This window comes from Anabrus simplex, chromosome 2 (assembly GCF_040414725.1).
Source record: "Anabrus simplex isolate iqAnaSimp1 chromosome 2, ASM4041472v1, whole genome shotgun sequence".
Classification (NCBI taxonomy): domain Eukaryota; kingdom Metazoa; phylum Arthropoda; class Insecta; order Orthoptera; family Tettigoniidae; genus Anabrus; species Anabrus simplex.
Window position 1 is genome coordinate 641,645,490 of NC_090266.1, and position 27,428 is coordinate 641,672,917.

Here is a 27,428-nt window from a genome sequence, read left to right on the forward strand (position 1 = left end):
CTTGAATTGCAATTATTGGGATATAGGAACTTGATTATTATTATTAGCTAACCACTCATAAATACTGAAAGATCAAGGGTGCAAAATATAAATTACGGATACTTTTAACTACCCACTCAGAACTACAACTGATCGGAATACAAGATCAGCTGATTTTTATTTATATTTTCTTGACTACACTACACCTTTTGTTCACGACTGTAGCCAACAATGCCAATATTTGAATGTGAAGAGAGACAATAATCAATAACAATACGACTGTTAACTATTTCGCCAGTGAAATACTGTATATTCTGTTGAAATATTTTCTTTAAACAAAAGTTACAACAGTATCGCATTATTTAAAGAAGTTATACCTTCGTGATAGGTGGGCAGTTGAACTGCTATTTGAAATACCCTGTCAATTGCCTGGACTAATATATCTGCTGCCGAAGTTACGACTCTTTTTAATATCCCGTCTTTGTATTTTATCAACAGACCTACTGATATTTTAATAATAATTTTTTTTAATTTCTTCTTTCACGGAGTCCTAAATTACAGCTTGTAATCTAGCGAACTCCTGCGGAGCTACTCGGTGTAAAAATTGTAAATAATTACCCCTAATCTCAGTTACTACAAACAAACACTAAACACCAATATTTGTGGAACTAAATGTATCCCATACACACAAAATTTGCTTAATTTCCACAACTATTAACTACTTTATTACCAAGATAATTCAGAGCTCTTGTAACAGCCAACCACTCGGTAGTGCATCCAACAGTGGAATGTAATGTAGGTCATGGCAGTATGCTGCTGGAACCTTTTAATTTTTATTGAGGATTACCCGAAAAACTATTGGCAATGAGATATCCGTTAGGCCAAAACAAGTATAGATTTTTAAAATTTGCTTTACGTGGGTGCCACAGATAGGTCTTACGCTGACGATGGGATAGGAAAGCCGTAGGAGTGGGAAGGAAGCAACCGTCGCCTTAATTGCCTGGTGTAAAAATGGGAATTTACGGAAAACCATCTTCCGGTCTGCCAACAATGGAGTTCGAACTCTCTATCATCCGAATGCAAGCTGATAGGTATACGACCCAAACCGCACAGCCACTTGCTCGGCAAGTGTAGACATCAATATATATATCATCTAATAGGATGTACAGATTTTAATGATGAAATGTTTTCCTTCTGATTGTAATATACTTTGGTAAAATACTGATTTTTAGCTACTGTATTCCAATTAAATGGCTCCTTTAAGTTGATCTAACCAAACCCACCTTTTGATTACGTTGAGAGTACAATGGAGAAAGCTAACATAATAATAAATAGCAAATATTGCAATTTTTGTTTCTTTTGTACATCGCACCGACACAGATAAGTCTTACGGTGACAGTGGGATTCGAAATGGCTAGGGAGTGGGAAAGAAGCGGCAGTGGTCTTAGTTAAGGTACAGCCCCAGCATTTACCCTGTGTGAAAATGGGAAACAACGGAAAACCATCTTCAGGGCTGCCAACAGTGGGGTCCAAACCCACTGTCTCTGAATGCAAGCTCACAGCTGCACCACCCTAACTGCACAGCCAACTCCCTCGGTGGTGGTGGTGGTGGTACTCATACAGAGTAAGGGAAACTGTGTCCATCAGTCTTTGTGTATGTGCTGGCATGCACTCAAGTCAAATGGTGAGCTGGAACTTGTACTAAGGTACTATTCTGATATTTTCCAGCACACATGCATATTAACATGGAATTCAAATCCTGCATCTCTTAATTTTCAGTGGTGCTTTCATTATTTCAACCTGAAATTAAATGTCACTTTGATTGGTTCCCTTGTGAGGTTACTTGAGGACTGAAACACAGTGGCGAAATTATTGAATGTTTTATGAAAAAGAAATTTCTCATTGTAACACAGGTTGTTTGCATGATTGTCATCTTTGAAATTCTCAGTACCCTTAATATCACCGTGCGTAGATTTATTCTACCAGAGATCTGATATCAACTACTACTGTGCAAGATTTTTCTTTTCTAGATTTGTTCATGAACATTCTCCACCATCATTATCAGTTAATGAGTTTGAAACATGTTTGTTTCATGTAATATCTACTTTGTTCATTTTCAGAACCAGGCCCTCCTACGATATCAAGATCAGAGTAGTAATTCCCCTAGCTGGTTGTCCAACATTTTACCTGCTGGTCGAGGAGAGAATAACAAGGAAGTATCCAGAGAGAATTCACCTGTAAATACGCCTACTCACCAGGTGGAGGGCAGGACTTCACTCAGTCCTCAGAAGCCTATAAATCTGCTGCCCGAATTAGCCATCCAGACTAGCAGAAAGTTGTCAGAGAGGGAACAACGTGACTGTGATGTAATAGGTAAGTTACCTCTGAAGTGTGTTGGAAAAGTTGAGCAACATTTGTTTTAATGACCACGATGTGGAAATCCTTTTCCATATGTCAAAAGATTTACTCCAATGTGCGTTTTATTTGTCTTTTTAAAACTAGTTGGAAGTGTGCTGTATTATGGCTGACTGGCAAGAGAAACCAGGTCTCTGGAGAATAAAATGGAGTTTTGCTACAAGAACCTTATTAGATTTTGACAGTCCAGAGTCTTGGATTCCTGGAGCTAGTACTATGCCAGGATTAATATCCTCTGTGTGGGTGACAGCTTACTTTGTCTCACACTCCTTAATGGCCATTGTGCCAACACTTTTTTTACCTTTCTGCATTAAGTCTGGCTGGGTTCTTTACACTGTGGTAATGGAATACACCATATTGCCAGCTACTCAACCCAAAGTTCAGTTCCCAACGGGATCATGGAGGCAGAAGAGGTAATGCCAGATGGACTGGCTACGAAGGTGCATCTCAGTTGTACGAGGGCAGATCGGAAAGTTACGCACAATAAATTTTTTCTCCCCTGGTATTGCAGCAGGAATGTTGAAATTTCCTAATGATATACAGCAAACTTCCGATTATCTGGATGCAGATTATCTGGTTTGCAGGTTATCCGTGCACCCCTGAGGTTTGTTATGTTGTTATTTTAATTTTATTTCCTTTGCTTTTTTGTCATTTGAAATTCGAGTGCGCTTTCGACTGCAAGTGTGCTGGCGGCATGCTTTGTTCGTGAACTGAACACTAAGCAACATACTGTATAGCGGGTCTTTGTTGGTGTTCTGTGATAGCAGTCATAGCTACGAAGCGCAAGACAGGGCTTTTATATTTGAAACAAAAGATTGAATTAATTGAAAAGTTTGAGAAAGGAGAATCGGTTAAGAAATTAGTGAATGATTATGGGAATGGTGCACGTGTGCAACATTCTTCAGCATTGGAAAGTGTTGAAACTCTCTTCTATTATGTTGAATAGGGAGATTTTAATTATAGTGATGTCGTTGCACTTCTTATTTTTCGTGCCTATATATGAAAGAGCTTAAATGAATCTCGAATGCAAAAGGACATGACTGATTATTAGGGCCCGGATTTTTTAAAAATGCATATGCAATTGCATATTTTAACATATTTTGAGGGTTAGTGCATATTCTAGAAGTAACAGCATATTCCGGTATATAATGTCTGAATTTAAGGATAATTACAAGAACTACTAAAATAAATCTGTTTTGTACATCCCTAGCTAGTTGCCTATTTTATGTGCATCCCTCGCTAGTTGGTATTTTCGACTGTCTGTGTAACGGCACTTTACTTTCACAACTGACAATGGCAACAGATAGCTTAGGTGTGGGTAGGCAGGCTGGACTTCTCTGAATTCCGTTCTCTACCACAGCAGATAATAATCTCAGGGGGCTGGGCACTTGGTCAGGACAGAAGTATCTTCAGTTTACTAGTTACGTTCCATTTTAATGCCCTGCATCTCATTTCTAAAAGTTTTAGTTTTTAAAAAATGCCTAAGGAAAAGAGCAGCAGAAGAGATTTACTAAATCAGTGGGTGTCGGGTAATAGGGACTATTCAACAGATGGTGCCATCGTGTACTGTCAAGTTTGCTCAAAGGAAGTGAAATGTGAAAAGAAATTTCAGCTTGAACAGCATTCAAAAACAACTGCACATATTAAAGCAAAGGAGGAGAAGAACAGCACACCACAACAACTACTTCTTACACAGGTAAAGCCCAAGTCCTGTAGTCTTAATACATTTTCAAATGATCTTTGTAGGGCTTTCGTATGCAGCAACATTCCATGGAATAAATTAAACAATCCAGTTCTGCGATCATTTCTCGAGAAATATTGCGTAAATCAAAAAATACCAGATGAATCAACTCTTAGGAAAAATTACCTACCTCCGCTATATGAATCTACCCTGGAATTGATCCGTTCTGATATCGGAAGGAACTGTGTCTGGATATCGGTGGATGAGACAACGGATTCGTGTGGCCGTTACATAGCAAATTTCGTGGTTGGTAAATTACATCCAGACGAACCCGGTAAGCCACATCTTCTTGCTTGTAAAGTACTAGAGAAAACCAACCACAGCACAATATCAAGATTTGTAAATGATTCTCTGCGACTATTGTGGCCATCTGAAATTGAGACTAATTGTTGTAAAGTGCTTGTACTGCTCACAGATGCAACTTCGTATATGTTGAAAGCACCCCCTCCAAGTATTTTATCCAAAACTCATACACGTAACCTGTTTAGCGCACGGATAACACCGCATTGCAGAAGAAATACGCGCACAGTTTCCAGCTTTTAACAATTTAATTGGATGTGGGAAGAAAGCACCAGCTCGTGTCCAGCTCTACAAAGATTGTCTACCTGAAATTCCTTTGCCACCTGAACCTGTCCTGACTAGGTGGGGGACATGGTTATCTGCAGTATCATTTTATCAGGAACATTTTAATGAAGTGAAAGAAGTGGTTACAAAACTTGAAGATGAACATATTGCGTGTGTCCGTGATGCAAAAGGTGTGTTTGGAACCGCTACTGTTTATCAAGATGTGAATTTCATTCATGCACATTTTTCTAAACTTCCAAAAGCCATTGAGAGCTTAGAATCTTCTGGTACTTCCCTCCATGAATCACTTGATCTCGTTGAAAAAGCTGCATCTTCGTTGAATTACGCTCCAGGTGAAATTGGAGAGAAGATTAAATGCAAGTTAGAAAAGGTGTTGAATTCGAACCCAGGACTGAAGAAGATTAAGTTAATTAGTCAATTCTTGAGTGGAACTAGGGTATCCTTGCCAGATGTATGCTCCGAAACGTCGGTGCCCATGCATAAGTACTGTCCAATTACGTCAGTTGATGTAGAACGATCATTTTCAGCCTATAAACTCATTTTGACGGACAACAGACATAGTCTGCCTCCAGAAAACATTGAAAGACTACTAGTTACCTATTGTGATGCTTCTTTTTGCAATAAATGATACCTGTAAATAGGTTAAGTGAATAAAATTGCATGTTTTTAAGAGCATATTTCCTTATTTTCCGTGCATATATTGTAACTTTTTAGTGCATATTTGCATGCATATTTTCAGGTTTTTTAGTGCATATAAATCCGGGCCCTACTGATTATTTTTCGCCAAACTACAAAAACTGACATTTGGTATATTTTTTGTACCTCAAGTGTTTTGCCAACAATAGACTTTGTAATTTTTATATTGGCTTACTTTTTTGATAAAAGTTGTTATTGAATGTGTTAATTGTTTGACATATTGCATTTTCAAACAATATTGTATCATCTGTATTATTAAAAGTTTTGCTGTGCATTAAACTGCACCAAATCATATTATCTATGTTTTCAGTTATCCATGCAAATTTGTCCGTTGATTAGACCGGATAATCAAGAGTTTCCTGTAGTTTGAAATTTGTGCTACAGAGGTTATTTTGGTTTCATGTGCAGCTCTAGCGAGAGAAGCCTGACTACGAAACAAACATGGCGTGCATGTTACTGTCGTCCATTTGTGAAGAGCAGCAAAGCTTTGTTAGATATTTGTGGGCCAAAGGGCATACACCGATTGAAATTCACAGGGACATTCGTGGCATGTATGGGGACAACTGTCTGGACCATAGCAATGTCTCCAGGTGGTGTGCATTCTTCCAAGAGGGTCGTGTGAACCTTCGTGATTCACCACGCTCCAGGCGGCCATTAACAGCTTCAACTCCGCAGAATGTCCGTGCCATTGAGGCTGAAATTTTGAACGACTGGCATGTGCACCTGCAAACCTTATCGCAGAAGTTCAACGTTTCCTGTGGTTGTGCGACATTGTTCATGACACGTTGAAATTACATAAAGTTAGTGCTCACTGGGTGCCTAAGAATCTGACAGACAACCACAAGGGCAGCGCATTATGACAACCATGGATCACTTAACGCATTATGCTGCAAAGGGGCATGACTTTCTGAAAGAAATCGTCACTAGTGACGAGTCGTGGGTGTACCACTACACACCCGAAACCAAGCAGGCCTCTGTGGAGTGAAAACATGCTGGTTCCCCAGTACGAAAAAACTTCAAAGTGACTCAATCTGGTAGGAAAGTGCTTGTGACAGTGTTCTGGGACATGTTTGGTGTGTTATTGGTGAACTTTGCTTGACACACAGCCACTGTGAATCCTGCAGCGTACTTTGGTTAAGTTACATCGTGCCCTTTGTGAGAAATGCTGCAACATTAATGCTAATGGTGTCAAACTTCTTCACGACAATGTCCACTGCCATATTGCTGCTCCTGTTTATGAGAAACTCGCCAAATTTGGGTGCGAGGTGCCCCAGCATCCACCATACAGTCCAGACCTGGCACCGTCGGACTTTCATCTGTTTGGTCCCATGAAGAAATTCCTGGCCGGCCAACACTTTGCGACAGATGCGGAAGTGAAATCTGCAGTCCGCAGATGGCTATACTCCAATCAAACAGACTTCTATAAACAGGGCATACTGAAACTGGTACCACAATGGGAGAAATGTGTTGAGAAACTTGGTGACTATGTTGAAAAGTACGTCAAAGATGTAAGTTAATTAATTTGTGATTTGTTTGGTTTTGGTACATATTAAACTTTTGGGAGGGAAAATGATTGTGTGTTACTTCTGATCTGCCCTCGTATCTTGAGTCTGCGGCAGTCCATTGCATCCCCAGTGTTCAACCCTGCATATTTCATTTCGTTTCATTTGGCTGTGATATGATAGCATGTGGGTCTCTCCCTGGCAAGTTGGGATCCACCCAAAACAAATTCACGTCACTGGCACTTTTTCCTGCTATCTTCCCTCAATCCCCAACGGCGATGGGATAAGGACGGTAGGAACAGATTTCATTTGAAACTGCATACCTGCCAACTTTCCCGATTTAGGCGGGAGACTCCCGATTTTCGACAGTTTTTCCCGCCTCCCGATTGTTCTAATATTTCTCCTGATTTTAACTTATTTTAGTGAACTTTAAACATTTGTTTTCAAATCCGACCATTTCAGCTTTGTACGCAAGTGGCCGAAGTCCTTTGCTCATTGGCCTCTTTGAAATGAAAAATATCGACGTTTATTAATACGAGAAATGTGCACGAATGTGCGATGTTTATTGAAACCTGTGTATCGCGACGCGTATATCGACTGTCAATCTCTCGTTCTTGCATGTTATGTTCCTGTTCGTTCGCATCAGTCTAGTCGATTCTAGAGACTAGTCGCTAGATTTGGAGTCTGTTTTAGTAATTTAGTGATAGAATTTCCTAATGATTTTAGGAGCCATTTGGAGACAATTCTGGCGAGTTTTAATTTATTACGTGATAAAAATAATATTGCGCTTCTCATAATCGTGCCGGCGCGAGATGCAGTATATTAATCTATGCATTTTCTAAGTAATGGCATCTAAGCGCATGACGGATTCACATGTCTGGGGAGCATGAGTTCATACTATTTTCGGTAGGCTTATCAGAGGCTGGTTATCTCACTCACATACTTCCTGTGAGCCTCATATAACAACAGTCGTGTTTTGAGATAATAAGTGTTATAATATACGGTACCATAGTACTCCTGTATTGCGCAAGATATGTAGAATAAGCAGTTTTCAGCAATTGTATCTCCGGATTCCTCCCGATTTTTCCTGATTTTTCATCTCCAAATCTCCTGATTTTTGGCTTTGTAAAGTTGGCAGGTATGAAACTGGGAGTTTATAGTCTGGACCTGCAGATCGGACAGGTCTGTTTAGGAGTACCACTACCCACCCCACATGGAGAAGGCCCTAGAAAATGTGGGCTAAACATTGGTAGTCTCACCTTTTGCCTGGCTGGGCGGCCATACCCAGCGGGTCACACCCACTTGTAGTTAAAAAGCTAATCAGTCAATTACTATAGGGACATGAAACACTCGCGGATGTAACGGCAGACTTGTAAGACAAACAGAACTTGTTATTCATGAGCTTGCCAGATTGGACATCAATGTTACCACCTTGAGTGAAACCAAATTGTCTGTTAATGGCAGATTTGTGGAGTTTGGATCAGGCTATATCATCTTTTGGAAGGGAAGGAAAGAAGGTGAGGCTTATATGTATGGTGTTGGGTTTGCTATGGAGACAAAACTGATAAATGCCCTCCATCTCACTCCCACAGCAATCAGTGAATGGCTTGTGATGCTGTATACCACTCGCAGAGGATATTTTCATCGCTCTCTTCTCCTTGTATGCCCCCAATGTAGATTTTGATGAAGATGTTAAGAATGAGTTTGTTCCGGCCTAGCTATAGCTAGGCCACCTAGTTGCTTGCTACCACTCTAGGACAGAGAACAGCACCCTTCAGTGTGTATTTATTTTGGAGGCCCCCAGCCAGAAGTGGTGTGGATGGAAGGGGATGAGCAACGGTTATGCTTGGGTGCCTCGAGGAGAGGAGATAAGAGGATGTGACTGAATGTTATTGAGGGCATCTGCCCACCAGTAACCAGGATTCAGTATGTATAATGTGTTATATGTCTTAAGTGTAATGAATGTTGTTATTTAACAAGTGATTGATTTACGTTCAAAACAGAGTTTTATCACCAGCTGAGCACACTCATCTGCAAGGTACACCACATAAGGACAAACTGTTATTGCTTGGTTATTTCAGTGCCAGAATTGGCTGTGGGGAAAATGTGATGGGCAAACACCAATGGGTTATTGCTTCTTGGGCTATGTGCTGAGCATGAACTGTTTGTCTCTACTACTCATTTCCAGCTACCTAACAGTTTTAAGACCTCATGTATGGACCCACACGCTAAGCACTGGCATATTCTCTATTACGTCATCACCTGGCAGTATGATAAGAAAGATGTTCTGATCACGAAGACCGCAAGAAATATTGATTACTGCTGGACATCACAAACTTCTGCTGACTCATAATCTCTTTCCACTGTAAATTGTCTCTGCATCGCTTAAGTCTGTCCAGAAGGAATTTTGACATCTGTAAACTTTCAGACCGATCCATTGCTACACAGTTTCAGAATGCGATATCTGAGCAGCTGTCATCCAATCTAATTATCACAAATGACATGGAGCAAGAATGGTCAACAACTCGAACTGTTCACTCTTTGAGTGAGCTAAGGATGCTATTGGATCTGCAAAAAGCAAGAGTCAAGACTTGCTTGATTACAACAATGCACAAATTATGAGCCTCATTGATGCCAAACGGCAAGCTGTTATATCCCTTAAGCGAGATCAATCCTCCAGCTTGCAGAAAACCCATTTTCAAGATCTTAAACGGAAATGCCAGACTGGAATCAGGGAAATGAAGAACTGGTGGAAACAGAAAACTCAAGAACGTAAAAGGTTATTTGATGCTAGAGACCTGTCAAACGTCTAATAACGCAGGGATTAGAGAACCATATGGACCAATTTGTTCTTCTGTAGAAAGTCTGAAATCATCTGACAATGCTACCACCTTTACTGATAGCAAAGACATTATGGAGCAACATCATGGAAACAACACTTCTCCATCCTTTTAAATTGCAACACTACCATAGCTGAGGACTCCTCCAAAATGTGTCACAACAGCCTCCGCAGCTATGGATGGCAGAGCCACTGTCGTATCAGGAATTCTGTCTGACTCGTTGGCTGAATGGTCAGCGTTCTGGCCTTTGGTTCAAAGGGTCCCGGGTTCGATTCTTGGCCGGGTCGGGGATTTTAACCTTCATTGATTAATTCCAATAGCCCGGGGGCTGGGTGTTTGTGCTGTCCCCAACATTCCTGCAACTCGCACACCACACACAACACTATCCTCCATCACAATAAGATGCAGTTACCTACACATCGCAGATGCTGCCCACCCTCATCGGAGGGTCTTCCTTACAAGGGCTGCACTCGGTAAGAAATAGCCACACGAAATTAAGTTAATCAGGAATTCTGTGATGCTCTTAAATTGAAACCCAGAAAGTAACCTGGACCTGATAACATTCCATTGGAACTGATTCAAGGGGGAGACATCCTTAAAGACAAGACTCTTGACACTAATCCTTTTAATCTTAAAAATTCAGCAAGAACCTGGTGACCTGAAGAATGCGACTATCATCAGCATATTCAAGAAAGGTGTTTGCAATGTACTTGGCAACTATCGTGGTTTATCCCTACTGTCCATAGCTGGCAAACTTCTTGCAAGAATTCTACTTAGCCGTCTCAGGGTTGTCTCTGAGGAGATTATCTCCAAGTCTCAGTGTGACTCCCATGCCTCAAGAGGCACAGTTGACATTATTGTCGGTGCAAGGCAACTCCAAGAAAAATGCAGAGATCAACAGCAACCTCTCTACTTAGCGTTTTATGATCTGGAAAAGGCCTTTGACTCTGTCCCAAGGCCTGCTATGTGAGCAATGTTGAGACACTTTGGCTACTCTGAACGCCTTGTTGGGCTGGTTCAAGCCCCTTGTGATGGTATGTCTGGTCAGGTTCTAGGATTCCCCTCTACGTCTCATCTGGAACACTGCACCCATTTTTGTCCAATGAAATGTCGTATGGTTTTTACTGCCGGGATATCCCAGGACGGGTTCGGCTCGCCAGGTGCAGGTCTTTCTATTTGACGCCGTAGGCGACCTGCGCGTAGTGATGAGGATGAAATGATGATGAGGACAGCATATACACCCAGCCCCCGTGCCACTGGAACTAACCAATTAAGGTTAAAATCATCGAACCCGGGACCCTCTGAACCACAGGCCAGTACGCTGACCGTTCAGCCAACGAGTCGGTTTGTCCAATTAAAATACTTTTTTTGAAATTATGGTATTTTGTGCATCCACTTCTGCAATTTCACTTTGTTTTAATGGAACTGTTTGTGCACAAAGCCCACAGTACATCTTGTTACTGCTGTTGCAGCTTATTGCAATACAGATGAATAAGCATAAGGTCTTACTTGATATCTCACAACATGCATCCCTCATATATTCCCCTTAACATTTAATAAAGACTTGCTTGTTCCTACAATATATTACACTTTCCTAATGCATAATAAAGCACTTGATAAACTGCACAAAAACATTGGGCAGTTCCAGACTGACTTCATTCACAAAACACGGCTCTCAATATTATCACACGAGCCATTAGCCATACTTGAGGCTGTCAGCATTTCTTGTGAATATGTCATCAAAGGCAGGAACAATACGCATGTTGCAGAATGATGTCTCCTGTTCTCTACTAGCCTTGGATTGTAATCAGATTGAACATAACCTTCAATTCACACTTTCATTTCCCTAAACAGAAAAGTGTGTATTGGTTTCAAGGTGGAAAACCAAGTGTATGGTTCAGGATAAATTTTATTTTTTCAAATTGGTAAATTGACTGTAATATTCATGTATATATGACCGCATCAAAGAATTGAGAAGACTAAATCAACTGCAGAAATATTCATCAGCAAAATGTGTTGTCATTTTTAAATATCAAGCTCTTACTTAAGCAAAGCACAGTTTGTCTGAGGTCATGAATGAGGTGATGGCTAGGATCTCCACAGGAGTCCATATTTTTACACTTATATATCAGATATTATTATTATTATTATTATTATTATTATTATTATTATTATTATTATTATTATTATTATTATTATTATTATTATTATTATTATTATTATTCTCAAATTACAGATACTATTCAGGGTTGGTGAATGGAGAAAGAGCCCCACATACACAAAGGTACCTCCATCCCCAATTAAAATTACAACATTGAATAATTACAATTATGTACTATAGAATATGCTTATGTACAATTGAATGAGTGCTCGCGAAAATCGGCTAACCAACAAATTTTTTAAAAATTAGTTATGTGCTGCCATCTATTGCAGAAGGTTCAAACTATCTTCTGTGTGTTGGGCTAACGAGGGAATCCTGTGTGATGAAATACAAGCTAACATGAGGGAATCCTGTGTGATGAGATACAAAGCTTTCAGTTTTATGCCATTGATCATTGAGTAGGTTTAAAATTTCCAAGAAAACATTTCAATCCATTAATGCACTGAGCAAAAGAAGTATATCAAAGATAGTAGCTAAGAATAAGGTGTCAGAATTTCCAGAGATAAACATTTTACAGTTTCTAGGCCACTAAGATCGTGTTAGGTGTGTCTAGGCCTAGGCTCAGGCACATGGATCACATTCATGTTTTAAAATTCCTTGGCTTTCAAATTTCAATTAGCATTATGGTTTAATATAACTGATATTTTTCACCACACTTTCCAACACCTTGTGTTGCAATTGGTCCATAGAAGGCTACACGATAACAAACCCAACAAGACAAAAGACGAAGATGTGGAGTTTGTGAGAGCCCACATTAACAGCTTTCCAACACGTGCCAGTCACTACAGCAGGTCACACAATCCTAATCTTAAATATTTAAGTAGTGAATTGAATGTTACCGTTATGTACAACCATTATGTCATACCAATATAAATGGTCCGTTATTGGACATTATACATTTTCCAGCTAACTCATTTCTGGTTGCCAGCGTTTCGCCCCCGTGTGCTAGGTTCATCAGTTGGTACCTACCACACCTACCAAGACGCATGACTAGTGCATACCGTGGAGGCCACTGCGTAGGCCACTTGGAGCCACTGGCAGTGCCAGTGCCTTAGAGACTTTGTCTCATTACCAAAAATTGATGCCTGCTTGGCCTTAAGATGATATAGATGTTGATTCTCATAGGGATGGGACAAATATTTCAGATTCCCTATGAGAATCAACATCTATATCAACCATTATGTGTCAAACACAATAGTAACCTTAGCATATATAGGTCAATTTTGCATAAATATTTCAGTTTGTTATTCAGTAGACCAAAGAGTGACGTGTAAAATCTATGATGGTTTCAAGGTAAAAATTCAAGCCGAGTGTTATCCTTTAAAGGAACATCTTGCAAAGCAAGCTGCAAATCCACAATAAAAAAAAAGCAAACTTAGCATATCAAACCTTACAGAATGACACTCAGCTTGCAAAAGGAAACGGTGATGTTCATATCATTACTGTTGACTTACAGCAATGTTTACAGATACCTCATTTGATTACTTGTGTTACTTTTTATAAACAACAGTTATGGACATTTAACTTTGGAGTGCAAAATATAGCTACTAATGAAGTTTGCATGTATTTGTGGTCAGAGGCTATGGCAGGAAGGGGATCAGATGATATTATTTCTTGTATTAACCAGTATTATATGAATGTAGTGCCAGATTATGTTAGGCATTTAATTGTGTATACTGATTAATGTTTTTCCCAATATAAGAACTTTAATAAGTTTCTGGTCACATCTTGTTCAGGTTAATAAATTTGACATTATAGAGGATAAGTATTTAGTTCCTGATCATACATGTCTTCCCTGTGACAGGGATTTTGGATTGATTGAAAATAAAGAAAAGAACTTTCTTGTGATTTTGTGCCAGATGAATGGATGGATTTAGGAAAAAAAAGAGCTAGAGTAAGAAAGCTATTTCAGGTAGTAAAAATGACAAGTGATAAGTTTGTGAGCACTCAACCTTCGCTAGAGAAAGCAAACAAGAGAATGGTATCTGTAAATAACCAGAGTGCTAATTAGTAAACTTTCAAGCATACTATTTAAAAAAGATGAACCTTTTAAGTATTTTCTTTTTAATTTTCGTGTGGTATTGTTGAAGAATATGATTATGTTGACATTCACAAAAGGAACAGTAATGGTGGTCGGCCATCACTTGCTGGTATTGAGCTGCTTCATTCAATGGAACAAGGCCAATAAAGCCAGCAAAGCTTTAGGAATTGCTTGAATTACATGAATATGTCCCTTCAAGATATCACCAATATTACAGAGAACTGGCAATGGCCAAGAAGTGGCTGAGGAGACTGAGGATTGTCCCATGAGGGAAAGTTACGTCTTATCCCAAAATAAGTTTGCTGCATCTTTATATCTAGTGTTCTGTTTATAAAACACAGTTTTTTTGTATTGTGTGATCATAAAATAAAGGTTGGTTATGAATCTAAGGTAAACTATTACACTATCTACGAGGGCCATCCGGAAAGTAGTACCTGTTAGCGCTGCGTGAAGCGCTCACGACTCTGGTAGCCGCTGGGCAAGGTCAGACCGTGTCGGTGGCTTGTCTGCCTGCTCTGTGCGAGGTTGCGTGACGCTAGCATTGGCTGTGTAGTGTCTGTGATCGTTCAAAATGTTTAAACAAATTGAGAAACCCGCCAGTTGAGAAGTGAAGGCTGTGATTAAATTTCTTAATGTACGAAACGTTCGACCTTGTGATATCCATCGCCAATTAATGGAGGTGTATGGGGACAATGTGATGGACGAGTTGTCTCTTCGGCACTGGTGTCACAACTTCAACCTGAGGAGGGGGAATACACACGACGAGGAGCGTTCAGGGAGACCATCTGTCATTACAGACCAACTGCTGAGCGCAGTAGACGAATGCGTGAGGAACGATCGGCGCGTTACAATTGATGAACTCTGTGAACATTTTCCTAATCGGTCTCGAACAATTGTTCATGAAATTGTCAAAGACCATCTGCATTATTCAAAAATCTGTGCAAGGTGGGTCCCTCGCATGCTTACAAAGGAGCACAAAACCAAGCGTATGGCTGCAGCACTGACATTTCTGGGATGTTATTCCGATGGAGGAGACTCTTTCCTGACTTGCATCATTACTGGGGACGAAACATGGGTTTGTTATGCATCACCTGAGAGTAAACGACAGTCAATAGAGTGGCATCATGCGCATTCACCAACCAAACCAAAAAAATTCAAGACAGTTCTGTCCACCAGGAAACTCATGGCAACCGTTTTCTGGGATCACCGAGGTGTACTGCTCATGGATTTTATGGCCTGTGGAGACACAATTAATGCTAATGCGTATTGTGAAACATTAAAGAAATTACGGCGGGCAATACAAAATCGACGGCGAAGTCTATTGTCTACAGGCTTCATTCTCCTTCATGACAATGCCAGGCCTCGTGCAGCTGCGATAACACAACAACTTTTGCAGCAATTCAAGTGGAAAACCTCCGACCCCTCCCCATATAGCCCGGACTTGGCTTCTTCGGATTGTCATCTCTTTACGAGCTTAAAGACTTTCTGGCGGGAAAAAGATTTGACAGCAATGAAGAACTTAAACAAGCCGTGACTACGTATCTCAGTATGCTGGTGATGGAAGACTATGACGCTGGAATACAAAAACCCGTCCCACGTTATGGCAAATGCCTAAATTTGCTTGGAGATTATGTGGATTTTTTCCAATAAAAATGTGTATATTTGTTAATATTTACTCCTGTGTCTTTATTGCGCAAACGGGTAGCACTTTCCGGATGGCCTTCGTATAACTAGGTCAACGCAAAACTCAGTTTTCTTCATTTTTTTATATTCCTGTTTTTCCAAGCACCTTTCATTTCTCATTCAGTTCTGTGATATGGTATTTGTAATTTAAAAGTACTGAATTGAAATAAAATAATGAAAAAAGTATTTTTATGGTATAGTTTCTTTTTTCTTGACAAAAGTTGACTTATGTCTGTTCTGACAAAATGCTGGTTAGCCCGTTTTTACGAGAACCCTTTCAGTTACTGTATTTACATAGACCTGTTCAACATTCAAGTAATTCTGCATGCACACACACTTAATCCCCACCTATACTCTTATCTGAGTGTTGCGTCAAAGTGTGTGATTCTCAGCAAGCTTATCCCAAGATTGAGTGTTAATTCCAGCTGTTTTCATAGTATGCTTTAGCTGATTCTTGAAATGCCTCAAAGGGGTTCCATGAAGTCTTGTGCCAGAGGAGAGTTCACCTTACAGTTTTCATCCGTCCTCCCACACATACTGAACATTCACACAATAGAAAATTATGTTATGTACAGAAGGTTTCATTATATATACATTCTTTTTTACATCTTTACAAAAAATTTCAGTGGGCAGTCCTTTTGTCTGTGGTGAGAGTTCATTCCATAGCAGAGCAGAACAATTAAAGAAGCCACTTTGCTAAGATCCTGTTCTTGCAAATGGAGGAAACGGGACACACCTCGATCTCTTTGAGCGGAATGATAGTTCAGCTGTAAGCAGTCGAAAGGGTTGATGTGAATGTTACCTATGAGGGATTTTCTCAGAAAAGCAATCTCTGTTTGTTACAGAGAGCTGTTATGGGGGGCAGTGACCTGGCTGTATTCAGATGACCATGTTGAGCAATTATTCTTTCTGCTCAGCATTGAACTCCCTCAAGTTTTGTCATATTCTCTACTGCAGAGGTGTGCCAGGAAGGAAGCTCCTCCAACAGTATCGGCTGCACTCATTTCAAATAGTCTGTCTGAACTGCTTTCTTTCTGGCTTCCAATAGAGATCTGCAGATAAATCCTTTAGACTCTGTATGCTTTGATCTTTATTTCCTCAACATGCTTGTTCCATTTTAAATTGCTGCAAATATGAATGCCAAGCAATTTTATTGAGGTGCAAGGCTTCAGTTTTTTACCACACAGTGAAATTTGATGTTGTAACGGTGATTTTGCTCAAGTTAAGCGGATATATTTACACTTTTGTACATTTATACACATACTGTTTATTTTGCACCACAGAGCCACATTATCAGATCTGACTGTAATCTATTTACGTCGTCGTTATTGTGAACAGCTCTGTCAGTGATGGTGTCATCAGCATACTGTGCCATAGTACACAATACACAACCTGATAGCCATCGTTGACTGCAACTCGTATCTGAGTAAACATATTTTTCAGAAGTTTACATTTTCACACTCTCAGTGATTTGTGAATATGTTTCATATGACTCACTAGCCCAGTCTTGGCATGAAACTATGTCCATACAGATCACGTGGAATGGCTGGGAGAGGGCGGGGCTGAGCTCGACGGACCTTCTGTGCTTGTCATTCAACCTATTCATGTCATTGTCGTTCCTCTTCAAACACCGTAACTGAAGTAGAAACAGTGTGGTGTCAAAGTGTATGATTCTCAGCAAGTGTATCCCAAGATTGAGTGTTAATTCCACCTGTTTTCATAGTATGCTTTAGCTGATTCTTGAAATGCCTCAAAGGGGTTCCATGAAGTCTTGTGCCAGAGGAGAGTTCACCTTACAGGAGTTGACGAGGAAGCCTGGTTTCACTCATGTGATGGACGTGCCCTATCCCTCTGAGACGGTGGACAATTATGGTAGCCTCGATCCTTATAGCATGCGGTTTCTCAAGAACTGCAAGGTTGGTGACACAGTCCTCCCATGTGATGTTCAAGATTGATCTAACTTTTTGCAGATGGAAGCACTTTAGATTTTCGATATTCTGATGGTAGAGGGTCCACGATTCACACCCATAAAGCTGTGTTATATGATAACAGCATGGTAAACCATGATCTTGGTATGCATTGTAAGGTCCTTATTCATGAAGACACGATAGAATAAACGTCCAGATGCTGAATGAGCAGCACCAATTCTCCTATCCATATCTTGTGAGCAGTTAGCATTTGTTGAAAGGATACTTCCTAGATATAAAAAGTGGTCGACCTTGAACTGACACTAGGAACACGAAGAAGACCCAGTGCGGTGGATTTGGTCAAAACTAGCAAGAAACTGCCAGGAACTGGACCCGGGCCTCTTACACACAACAAACATATAAGAGATGCAAAGAAATAAAAATATAACAGTAATAAGGGCAAGAACTTAAATTTATTATGGAGAGGAAATAAAAAAAAAAGGTTGCATAGGTAAAACAAGGGGGCTAAAATCAAATAGCTAATATTAGTAATATGTGGCCCATAATCAAAATACACCAGACTCATTGATTACAGCACCTTCACACACGCTTACCTTCATAAAAGACGTGACAAAAAGTTTGGAATAAGGACTTGGCATCTATATTAATTAATTGAAGAATATGAATTCAAGTGGGTACAAAACATTTCTTTGTAGCACATCGGGTCTAAACAGTCATAAGTTTAGGGAGTAACAGCACCTAATCATAACATTCTCCCTTTCAATTCCCCAGATAAGACATAAAATCTCTCAACAATAAAAATCACGTCCCCCGAGAATACAATATCGTTAAGTAAAAGAGTTTAAAATGGGAGAACAGGGAAGGGTGCACCGAGCTCATAAAATTCAAGCAGAGAGAAAAAGGGAAAAGGGGCGGTTACCATGATTTCACACAAAACAACTAAAATAACACAGAAGGTGCCCAGCAAAGAATAAAACAAATTAAAGTAGAAAACAGGTAAAGAAAGCCAATGACGGCAATGTGAAACGAACAATAAATAAGTAAATTAGACACAAAAGGTTTCACGGACTCAAACGTCAGAACCACCCACGCTCACACATAGACCGAGAGGTTAGGTAGCCAAATAGAGGGACGTATAAGAACGTCAACACACAGTACATAACAAAATAAACAACCGCTCTCGAGCTCAGACAGTATGAACCAGAAAGTGGTCCATCTTAAAGAGACGGAGTGTCTCCAACACCAAAACACACATAAGCAGGCAAATCACGTAGTTAGCTTGAATTCATATCAGGTCTATGAAGTGGACATGAATTATACAGAACACGCGATAAAATAATACAACATGAGCTCAAGCGGAATGTTAATGAAGCGACATGAGTAAAAGGTCTTGGCCACACACAGCAAACAATCTCATACACACACACATGAATCGGTGTTACCTTCTGTTCTCAAAATAAATATAGTGAATCGGTAAATGAAAATACCGAAAGAAGCGTGTAAAAGTAAAGTTAACACACAAATAAATTAGAAACACATGTAATGAGGGAAGCCTTTCTGACCAAACCATGGTGAGCACAGAACAAATCAATAATAAAACCAAGAGAAGATTAAAGAAAAATAAATACCTCGATTACATAAGCAATTAACATTCTCAAAAGACCGAGATATGTACAGACATCTTGAATCTGTTAAAATATCTTTTATATGCCACAAAGGCAACTTGGAAATGCAATCCTTCCATCTTCTCAAGTCAAAAATCTCCACACCCCACCAACCAGAAAGATAACCCAACAAGACGGAGCAGAAAAGAAATGCTTTGACCTATGCTAACGTATGAGATGCCATCTATCGGAATAAGGAAAGATTACATAGTGGTAACAACACATGATGGGAAAGAGTAATAGTTCATAGATACAAGAGTTCGCTAGGAACATGAAGACATCAGAAAAGGCAAACGTACCATAAAATATTATGATGCGGTTGAACCTGCTCCAGTAGAGTATCTGCATTGAAGATATTGAAAGCTGGGAGGTTCGACCCAGGTGCAAGCTGTGATAGTACTTTGGTTTTCTGAACATTAATGGAGCGACCAAAATGATCGCAAACACTCTTGAAACAACTGATGGACTGTCGTAGCTCATCAGATGTGAGAGCAAGTGCGGCATCGTCATCTGCATATTGCAATTCCATAACGGAGGAAATCTTAGTAAGCTTTTGGGAGCAAAGTCTAGCCAGATTGAACAGCCCCCAATCAAAGCGATATCTGACCTTTGCATCGTGGTTTTCTGTAGATGTTCCATTTAGCATGGCAGCTAGATAGAGAGTGAAGAGTGTTGGAGCAAGCACGCATCCCTGTTTCAATCCATGAGTGATTGGAAATAGATCAGAGATAATACTTTGATTAATGATTTTCCCAGACATGTTATCATATAGAGCAGGGCCTCTCAGGGTGCATGCGCGTGGTGCATGCACTGTGCACGGTGCAAAAGACGACTTCGCTTAGTTGACCAGAGTGCAGACCCCCCACTCCTCTTTCCCTACACCTGCCTCACCCGTTCGGCCTGTCTTCGCGTTCCTCACCTTCACTGCTGTTTCTCCCCCACTGCGAAATGTTTACGTGTGGTGAGCGGAGACGCTCAGTTGTATGGGACAAGGTTAGCAGTGTTATTAAAAAAAACCTCTTATTTCACTTTAGTTCGAGGGTCCCATTTCCGAAAGGCGCTGGACCAGGGTACTAAACAACTTTACAGGTGGTGCACGGCATGCTGGATATTTGTCGGCATATACTGTAGATTACGTTTGGTTTGAGTAGTGTCCTTCTTTAGCTCTTCTTTTCCTTTTTCCTTGCAATTACACCAGTAATGTCTGGAATAAGGGATCGGCTTACAGCAATTCTGAGAGCGTTCTTTAAATTACAATCAGAAATACTAGCACGCAATCTAGTTTTCGTACAAGTCAAAACAGAAAAACCTTTCACATATACATGTGGAACCAAGCATAGAAATAATCTTAGCTGCTTCTCGATATAGCTTAGGAAAATCTTCCTTCGGCAAATTCTGGTAGAATTCGGGCAAAGTCTTTGTATGGAAAAACAAATCTTTTTGACGATCATCGTTTTGCAAATCTATTAATTCAAATTGCAAATCAGGAGATACACTTTCAACTGCTGCCGAAAAGGGCTTTACAAACACATCAAGCATTGGCTGCAGGTCAGTAATATCCTGTAACGAGAAACACACCTTTTTAAAATAAAAGTTATGTTTTTAATATATGAAATTACTTTGGAGTACAAAAAGGGACATATTTACATAAAGAGGTATTGTGGATGAGTGTTTTCTAATTGCATGTTACGCTTGTACACTTAAAATCATCTACTTTTTTACAGTTGACGGTATACCGGTACTTTACCTGGAATCGGTCGCTAAACTCGTTTTCAAGGGATTGTAGCATCTCGACGTACTTTTCAAAGCGTGCTCCTTCCCGCACAGATGCTGTCAAACAAAACCATAGTAACGTTTGAGTAAACCACTTTGTAAAACCTAGAGTATTTATTAAAGATTATAATATGTATATATATATATCGCTTACCTAGCTCAGGGAAGTGTTCCGTATTTTTTCCGAAAGGTTGTGTTTGAGGAGTTGAAGTTTCTGTTGGAAAGCCTTAATCTTGCTGACCATGTCGTTGATTAGATGATTTTCTTTCTGGAGTTTCAGACTTAGATCATTTAGAAGAGCCATAATATCTGCTAAAAATCCTAAGTCAGCTGCCCATTCAGGGTCATGTAAAAGTGGCTCTGGACGTCCTTTTTCCACCAAAACTCGGCAACAGTGTGGCGTATTCGAAAAAATCGTAAAATTACCTTTCCCTTGCTTAACCACCATACCTCTGTATTGTAGGGGATATCGGGATACTCTTCCTCAAGTGAAACCAAAAATTCTTTGAATTGGCGATGAGTGAGCCCGTGAGAACAAATATAGTTCACGATACGCACAACTACGTTCATCACATCTTGAAGACCGATAACTTTTGCACAAAGAGCCTCTTGGTGAGCAAAACAATGAATGGATGGCAAATTCAGCATATTAAGCTTTTTCCGCAGTAAACCAGTGAACCCTTTTACTTTACCGCGCCCCGTCTGTTGTCACGGAAAATAGCTTTTCCCAAGTGAGTCCTATTCCTTCAGCTGCCATTTCGACCGCGTCTAAAATATCCGCACCTGTAGTAGTGTCCTTCATTGAAATCATATCTAGGAGCTCTTCCGTTACATGCAGGTCGTCGTCTATGCCACGTAAAAAAATGGCTAACTAGAATATCTCGCTAATATCCGTTGACTCATCAAGTGCAAAATACGCTAAGAAGTATGGAATACGCTGCCAATTGTTCACGCAAATTCCCTGCAATGTCGCTGATTCATCGAGTTATTGTCATACTGGACAGTGGTATTCTGCTGTATGCTGGAGCTAATGTAGGGTTCATTGTCTCTACTACGTCCAAGAAAATACTCTTTATTAGTGGCCCTTCCATAAACGGCTTCCCAGCTCTTGCTAGCCGTAAAGCAACTTTATAACTAGCTCTAAGAGCAGCGTCACTACACCCTTCATCTTCCTCGCCCTAAATTAGATATATTAAAGAAGTGAATTAGAAATACAGATACATGTTTGAGAGGAATGTAAAGATAATTTTTTTTAAAATGCAGAACCCGTAACCAAACTGAAAATGCTACAGTACTGGAACGAACCTCATTTGTGGATATAGAATGCTCTTCTTCAAGTTGTTTCAACTCCCTTAATTCTTTCTCTCTGGCGTCTCCTATGATTTCACAATAATTTTCCGAATGTAGTCTGTTGTAGTGTCTTTCAATAGATGATTTTCTTACGCACGTAATTATCGTCCCACAGATTAAGCATTTGGCGTTATCGTCATGACAGACAAAAAAATACGAAAGTTCCCAGTTCGATTGAAATGGACTTTCGGCAGTCTTTGCTTTCTTCGAAACAGGTTGCTCCATTATTATGTTGTTGTCGTGCGCTTATCCATTTCATTGATAAACACGTCATCTACCACCAAACGCTTCGTCGCTCTCAGCACAGGACACCATCCGAGTCAAGCCGAGTTTCGCCGAGGGGGACCGATGCACAGTGCACAGAGCCTATGCACCTCGTTCTGCACGCGTGAGAGTTTCGGCGTTTGAGATGCCCTGATATAGAGCCTTGACCAGATGTACAAAATGCTGCAGACAGTCGAAGTGTTTCAGTACTGTCCATATAGCTGGTCTTGGGACTGAGTCGAAAGTCTTTTCCATATCATAGAACACTAGGTGTAGAATCTGTTGCTCTCTGCATGTTTCCTGATTTGCCTTGCACAGAAGATCATATCTGTTATGCCACTGGACATTCGAAAACCATACTGTGACTCGGGTAGGATCCTCTCTGAAATAATCCACAGGTGATTGAGCAAACTTCTGGCAAGAATTTCACCTGCTATAGATAGCAATGATATACCCCGATAGTTACCACAAACACTCCGATCACCTTTTCTGATGTCATTTTTAAAGTCACCAGGTATTTCGCAGGTTTCCCATATTAAGAGATATTTTTTAGATATTTTAGATATTTTATTCTTCCACCATCAAGTACAGAAAATGTACACTAGGTATTGTCAGTATTAATAAAAATAATCTATATACAATATCTTAGTAACTATGCCTGAGTCTTTAGAAAAATTATTTTAGCTACCTATATTAGGTCAGTTTTTGAAATACCACATTCTAGATACTCTTCTACACTCTAAAATGCCTTTTTCCTTAAGAATTGTGACAGTACCCTGTTAAATGCACTATTGTCTAATGTTCGAATAGGTAGTGGAAGCTTATTGTACATCTTAAGCTGTTGATAACAGTGGCTGTTTGTGCTTTTACTAAGCCTGGAGTAAGGAGTATCCAGATCATTCTTGTATCTTGTGTCGTGCATGTGAACTGTAGATCTTTCTTTAAATTTGGAAAGATTCTCTTTCACATGCATAATATTTGTAAGAATATATATAAACAGGGAACTGTCATAATTTTTAGTCTCACAAAGAAAGTTTTACAGGAGTCTCTAAATTTTAATCCAGCAATTAGACGGACTGCCTTCTTCTGCCATATAAATACATTATTTGATGTGGGACAATTTCCCCATAACCTGATCCCATACAGTATATGAGGGTGAAAGAAAGCATGATAGGATGCAAGTAGCATATCCCGACTGATGCAGGTTTTCAGTTTCTGCAACAGATACCACACCCTGGCTAATCTCTTACAGAGTTCTGATGTATGTATTTCCCATGTAAGTCTTGTATCTACATGTGGGCCTAATAATTTAACAGAATTATGGCAGCCATTATTTACAGTGTGATCCAAGGTAAATATATTTTCTGTTTTAGTGACGTTAATAGTTAATTTATTGTGATGAAACCAGTTTTCAGCAATTTTAACAGATGTGTTGACTTGGTTTTGTAGTGTTGTGATATCAACATTACTGTTTACGAAAGTTGTATCATCAGCATATAGAACTGATGTGCAGGGAACATTACATGCTAGGTCATTGATATAGACCAAAAACAGGAAAGGTCCCAAAACAGACCCTTGTGGGACACCTGTTTTAACCGTTTCCATACCAGATTTTTTATCACTTATTACCACCATCTGTCTCCTTTGATGGAGATAGGATGCCATTAATTTCAGTTCATGACCCCTTACTCCATAATAACCAAGCTTGTGAATTAGGATTTCATGCGAGACACAATCAAAAGCTTTTGTCAGGTCAATTAATGTAGCACCTGTGACTGTTTTATTCTCAAAATTATTTAATATGTCTTTGATGACACATTCAACTGCTTTTATTGTTGAATGACCCTTTCTAAATCCAAACTGTTTGTTGTAAAGCAAATTATTTTTGAAAAAGTACTCGAGTTGTATAAATATACAGATTCAATAATTTTGCTCAGAATGGGTACTATTGTTATAGGGCGGTAATTTGATGACCACATTCTATCCCCCTTTTTAAAGATAGGTAACACTTTAGACAGCTTTAAACACTCAGGAAAAACACATTGTCTAAGCATTAAATTTATTAAAAATGTCAATGGCATTAATATCATGTCAATAACTGCTTTGATTGTATTGTTAGAGAGACCATAAATGTCTTGGGTACTAGATGAATTCAAATTTGTGACAATACTTCTGACTGTTTGCAGATTTACTTCCACCCACCTAAAATCATTATTCAATACATTTGAGGGAAGATCAAAGTTATGCAACCAGTCTGAGAAATTATGTTTACTTGCATCCCCATCTGATGAAATGCTATTATCCTGATCACATGTGCTTTCATGTGCATTGATAAAATACCTATTACACTGATCAGGTTCTAGAGGAATCACATCTTTGTTATTTCAAGTATGACTAGCACTTCTTATGATAGACCATGCAGCTTTGCATTTATTGTTCGCACTTTGGATATACCTGTCATTTGCTGCAAGTTTAGCCTCATGTATATGTTTTTTATATAATTTCCTGTAGTTTTTGAATATTTCTTTATCCTTTAAATTATTATTTAATTTATACTTATTATAATAAGCTAACATAATCCTACGCATTTTACCCAAATTAGGCGTAAACCAGTTTTTAACTCTATTTCTTGGTTTAGAGCTGTTGGCCTTTATAGTTACAACTTTTTCAGGGAAGGCTGAATTAAAATATATCATTATCGTGTTAATGAAATAAGAAAATGCAAGGTTGACATCATTCATGGCATAAAGGCTAGTCCAGTCTGTTCTTATTAATTTGTCTTGGAATTCATTAACCCCTTTAATTGATATGACACGTCTGATGCATTTTAATTCTTTTGATGACTCGATAACTCTTCTCTTACAGTTAACTTTAAATTCAACCCAAATACCACCATGGTCTGACAATACATCTTGTCCTAGAAATGAACATTTGTAAAATGATTTGTGTACATTGGTTACAACATTATCTAGGCATGCATTATTTCTTGTGGGTTCACCATGTGTACAATATAAGTCATGCGATCTTAACATATTAAGGAAGTTTTGAGTATTTTGTGATACCTCTAAGATATTTACATTAAAGTCACCAGCTATAGCAATCTTTTGATCATATTTACAAGTTAAATAAGAAATCAACTTCTATAACTGTGATATAAATAATTTTACGTTGGTTTTAGGGGCACGATACACAGATACTACAACAAAATCATATTCACACAATCGAATAGCTACTGATTCACATAGGTTAAGAGGATAAGTGTATGAAGTCTGGTCTTCAGAGGTAGGCCTCCGCTTTGAATCAATTCCAGAGGAATGTTATCTGGGCCAGGAGCCTTGCTAGGTTTCATTTTACTGAGAGCAACATTGAATTCCTTGAATGTTATTGGGAGAGCCATCCATGGTTGTTAGGGATGTAGAGGCACATCATCGAGGAAGTCTTCAGCTGCATTTGAACTCTGATTGAGAAGAATGGAGAAACGTTATTTCCAACGCTCTAGGATTTCTTGACTCTCGGTTATAGTGGTAGCATTATCAGCAGCTTTCAGTGTCCGAGAGGAGGAGCGAGTTGGGCCATATAACTCTTTAATTCCTGCATAGAAATTATGCAGGTCTTGGGCATCAGACATACTTTGCTGTTCCTGAGCTTTTTACTGCCACCAGTTTTTTATCTCTCTTATTATTTGCCCCTGACATTTACGCTGTAGTTCGATAAAGTGCACTTTCTTTGCGTCTGAAGATGGATGTTGAAGAAGGGATAGGTGGGCTTCTCGTTTCGCATTGATGACACACACAATTTCTTTGTCATCATCAAACCAGTCTTGTCTACCTTTTTCTTATAACCAGTGGTTTTCTCAGCTGATTCTGTGATTATTTTCTGCAATGTAACCCGTTACTGCTCTAGGTTTTTTGTGTTGACTGGAGCGTTTGCCAGCATTTCAGAGATCTTTTTGTGGAAATTCATGGCATTGGGACCATTCCAAAGTTTAGATGTATCGAACTCCTGCCTGGACGGAGTTTGAAAATGTCTGGGTGGTTAACGGCGAAGACTGATGGTAAGTCGAGAGAATAGTAGCTTGTGATCCGTCCAGCAATCATCGACATTTCTAGCTGTCCTGGTGATACGGACATCTTTCTTATCACATTGTCGAGTGATGATTTAATCAAGGATGTGCCAATGCTTAGAGCAAGGATGCATTCATGTAGTCTTGAAGTGATTAGGTAGATAAAACTGCATATTAGTTATGAAAAGTTCATGTTCAGTACATAGACTGAGAAGCAGCAATCCGTTGGCATTGCAAGTACTGAGACCTTGTTTGCCCATCATATTTTCCCATAGCAGATTATCCTTCCCAACTCAGCATTGAAGTCACCTTGTAGGAAGAGCTTATCTTTAGTTGGTACATTGGAGATCGTTGTGGAAAGCATGTTATAGAACTTGTTCTTAGCTTCTTCATCAGCATCTAATGTAGGAGCATAAGCAGAGATGAGAGTCATGAAACTATCTCCAGAGAGTGGTACAAGGAGAGTCGTAAGCATTTCACTAATTGCATTTGGGACAAGTTGGTGATTAGCATCTATATTAGTCTTCACGGCAAATCCAACACCATGAATACGACGCTCTCATCCTCCTTCCCCTTCGAGAAGGTGGTTATATCCTGAACTGGATTCAATAACTTTGCCTTCTTTGGATAATCTTGTTTCAGTCAAAACAGCTGCATCAATATTCTATCTAGAAAGCTCATGGGCAACAAGAGCTGTTCTCCTTTCAGGTCTGTTGCTTTCTTTCATGTCAAGCAGTTTTCGG

The 27,428-nt window shown here is 39.5% G+C and overlaps 1 protein-coding gene across 1 annotated transcript in view; it reads left to right on the top strand.

Annotated features, from left to right (window-relative positions):
• Drp1 (dynamin related protein 1) overlaps window positions 1-27,428 on the top strand; it is a 430,863-nt gene that overhangs the window by 398,334 nt on the left and 5,101 nt on the right. The window contains exon 11 of the mRNA XM_067141108.1: window positions 2,100-2,352. Within this exon, the coding sequence (XP_066997209.1) occupies window positions 2,100-2,352 (253 nt within the window). The remainder of the gene's footprint in view (window positions 1-2,099; window positions 2,353-27,428) is intronic.